This window comes from Penaeus chinensis, chromosome 3, assembly GCF_019202785.1.
Source record: "Penaeus chinensis breed Huanghai No. 1 chromosome 3, ASM1920278v2, whole genome shotgun sequence".
In the NCBI taxonomy this organism is placed as follows: Eukaryota; Metazoa; Arthropoda; class Malacostraca; order Decapoda; family Penaeidae; genus Penaeus; species Penaeus chinensis.
In genome coordinates this window covers 36,347,710-36,351,519 of record NC_061821.1, presented here as the reverse complement: position 1 = coordinate 36,351,519, position 3,810 = coordinate 36,347,710, and the positions used below count along the sequence as shown (strand labels likewise).

The 3,810-nt window shown below is 36.3% G+C and overlaps 1 protein-coding gene across 2 annotated transcripts in view; it reads right to left on the bottom strand.

The window, feature by feature from the left end:
• The window catches only part of LOC125042961 (tyrosine-protein phosphatase non-receptor type 20-like), a 10,135-nt gene extending 8,192 nt beyond the window's left edge, over nt 1-1,943 (bottom strand). For both annotated transcript variants that reach the window (XM_047638808.1, XM_047638818.1), the window contains exons 1-3: nt 1,858-1,943; nt 1,017-1,080; nt 1-42 (exon numbers count right to left, since the gene is read on the bottom strand). The exon at nt 1-42 is cut by the window's left edge and continues 438 nt beyond it. In XM_047638808.1, coding sequence (XP_047494764.1) covers nt 1-42; nt 1,017-1,080; nt 1,858-1,911 — 160 coding nt within the window. In that variant the 5' untranslated portion in view covers nt 1,912-1,943. The remainder of the gene's footprint in view (nt 43-1,016; nt 1,081-1,857) is intronic.
• Nucleotides 1,944-3,810: the final 1,867 nt, after the last annotated feature.

Genomic DNA, 3,810 nt, shown 5'->3' with positions numbered 1-3,810 from the left:
CCACCGTCACATTCTGTGGGGCGGGAAGATCCGGCTCTGGCGCTGTGGGCGAGGGACAGAGGATTATGGGGAGAGTGCTTATTACTATAGCCACGGTAGGTTCCCCTGATAAGTTTAATAATGACGGTAAAGACAATATTGACGGTTATGATAATAATGGTGTTAATCATGATGATACTAATATTAATAATAACGCTAGTAATACGAGGTGATAATAATAATAATAACGATAATAATACTAATAATTACTATAATGATAAGAATGACATTGCTTATAAATTTAATAAGAATGATAATAGTAATGATAAAAATAATATCAATAACAATACTGATGATAATACCAGAATTATGTTAATAAATTCAATAATAATAATGATAAACATCATTATTATTATTACTATTATTATTATTATTATTATTATCATCATCATTATCCTTATTTTATTGTTGTTATTATCATCATTATTATTATTATTATTATTATTATTATCATTATCCTTATTTTATTGTTGTTATTATCATTATTATTATTATTATCAAATGATAATAAATTTGATAATAAAAATGAATTTCATTATTATTATCAATATTATTATCATCATTATTACTATTATTATTATTATTATCATTATTATCATTATTGTTATTATCATTATTATCATTATTATTATTTTTCTATTATCTTTATTGTTACCATTGTCAATATTATTATTATTGCTATTATTAGTAGTATTATTAGTATTAGTATTAGTATTAATTCCATTAGTTCTATTAACACCCTCTTCATATCATCAATTGTAATAATAATACCATCAATAATGATAACAATAGGAATAACAACAATAATGATAACAGTAAGTAGGATAAACAGTAATAATTATATTAATCACGACAGTAATGATAACAAAAATACTGCCAGTGAAGTTGTAAAAACTGTGTACTACAAATATACTGGCAAAAATGCACATACCAATATAGGACAAATACTTTTCCTAGAAATAATGAAAGGGGCTTACCGGTGAAGAAAACGGCAATCGGCACTTTGGCGACAGCATCATGTTCAGACGCATCAACAACCTCCTGGGAATTGGAAGAGAGAAAAAAATAGTTAGATATGTAATGTGTGTGTGTGTGTGTGTGTGTGTGTGTGTGTGTGTGTGTGTGTGTGTGTGTGTGTGTGTGTGTGTGTTTGTGTTATATAACGGTCAAGCACATTAAAGTTTTTATCAGAACAGAATATGATATCGTAAGCCAAATGGATAAAACCAACTTGAGCACTAAGGTATTTTTCCGCAATTTATCTGAACGTCATGATTATAAAACGACCCAGATTATGATTTATCACTTCATTTATACATTAACATACTAAAATATTGTTATATTATTCTATGCTAAGAGATGTAAAAAAGTAAACCAGACTATTATAGAGAGAGAAAGAGAGAGAGAGTGAGAAAGAGAGAGAGAAAGAGAGAGAGAGAGAGAGAGAGAGAGAGAACTGACATTCAGGCTGATAAAGAAAATACAGACAGACAAAGAGAGAGAAAGGGGAGATGGAGAAGAGAAAAGAGAATGAGCGAGAGGGAAAGTTGCAAAAATAAACGGACCTGTCCTATGATTTGTCACTTCATATATGTGGTTGACCCTCGTTTACATTAACATACTAAAATATTCTATGTAAAGAGATGTAAAAAAGAAAACCAGAAAATTAGAGATAGAGAGATATAGACTGTCGTGCACATACAGACAGACTCAAAGAGAAAAGGGGAGATGGAAAAGGGAACTGAGAGTAAGTGAGAGGGTAAGTCGCAAAAAAAAAAAAAAAAATAAAAAAAAAATAAATAAATAAATAAAACCGACCTGTCTAACAGCGTTGAGAAAGGTGAACAGAGCCGCAAGTGCTACCCACTTCATGGTGAGACTCACTGCATGGCCAGGGTCGAAGGCAGTGAAGAATTCTGGAGGAGCATCTTATCTTATCTCGCATGTCTTGCCCTCTCACTCTTATCCCAGCCTTTAAAATTGGTGACAGTTAAAAAAAGTGCATACATGCATACGCATACACCGGTCTATCTGTCTATCTATCCATATATAATTACATCTATAACCATATCTATATCAATGTACATAATATTGTATACACACACACACACATATATATATGCACATACACACATATATATACATGTATATGTACATATATGTATATGTATATATGTACATATATTTGTAGATACATACACATACACACACATATATACACAAGTAGCTTATATATATATACTTACTGGAATCTCCAGCACACAGCGACTTGAATCTCCAGCACACAGCGACTCGAATCTCCAGGACTCATTGACTTGAATCACCAGCACTCATTGACTTGAATCTCCAGCACACAGCGACTTGAATCTCCAGCACACAGCGACTTGAATCTCCAGCACACAGCGACTTGAATCTCCAGCACACAGCGACTTGAATCTCCAGCACACAGCGACTTGAATCTCCAGCACACAGCGACTTGAATCTCCAGCACACAACGACTTGAATCTCCAGCACACAGCGACTTGAATCTCCAGCACACACCGACTTGAATCTCCAGCACTCATTGACTTGAATCTCCAGCACTCATTGACTTGAATCTCCAGCACTCATTGACTTGAATCTCCAGCCCACAGCGACTTGAATCTCCAGCACACAGCGACTTGAATCTCCAGCACACAGCGACTTGAATCTCCAGCACACAGCGACTTGAATCTCCAGCACTTGTTGACTTGAATCTCAATTGACTTGAATCTCCACCACCTGTTGACTTGAATCTCCAGTACTTGTTGACTTGAATCTCAATTAACTTGAATCTCCAGCACCTGTTGACTTGAATCTCCACCACCTGCTGACTTGAATTTCAATTGACTTGAATCTCCACCACCTGTTGACTTGAATTTCAATTGACTTGAATCTCCACCACCTGTTGACTTGAATCTCCAGCACTTGTTGACTTGAATCTCAATTGACTTAAATCTCCAGCAACTGTTGACTTGAATCTCAATTGATTTAAATCTCCACCACCTGTTGACTTGAATCTCCAGCACTTGATGACTTGAATCTCAATTGATTTATATCTCCAGCACCTGTTGACTTGAATCTCCAGCACCTGTTGACTTGAATCTCCAGCACCTGTTGACTTGAATCTCCAACACCTGTTGACTTGAATCTCCAGCACTTGTTGACTTGAATCCCCAACACCTGATGACTTGAATCTCAACTGACTTGAATCTCCAGTACTTGTTGACTTGAATCTCCAGCACTCGTTGACTTGAATCTCCAACACCTGATGACTTGAATCTCCAGCACTTGTTGACTTGAATCTCCAGCACTTGTTGACTTGAATCTCCAGCACCTGATGACTTGAATCTCACCTGACTTGAATCTCCGGCACCTGTTGACTTGAATCTCCACCACCTGTTGACTTGAATCTCCACCACCTGTGCCCACGGGGAGTGTGTGTAAAACCTCGCTATCATTACTCATGTATGAGTAGATAGGTAATGACTATGGAAGCTAGTTAGCTCCTAGTTGCACACTCCTTTTAGTGGGTCGTGTGGTATGGTTGGTTTAGTACTGGCCCTCCGGTCTCATAGCCGGAGTGACCTAGGTTCGAGGCCAGGTCAGGGAGGATTGTTATACACCTATATCAATGCGGTATTGCATTATTCCATCTTTCATATATATACCTCAGTATCTGACTTCGGTTTCGAATTTCTAAATCAATTTCCACCGAGTGCCCACGGGGAGTGTGTGTAAAACCTCGCTATC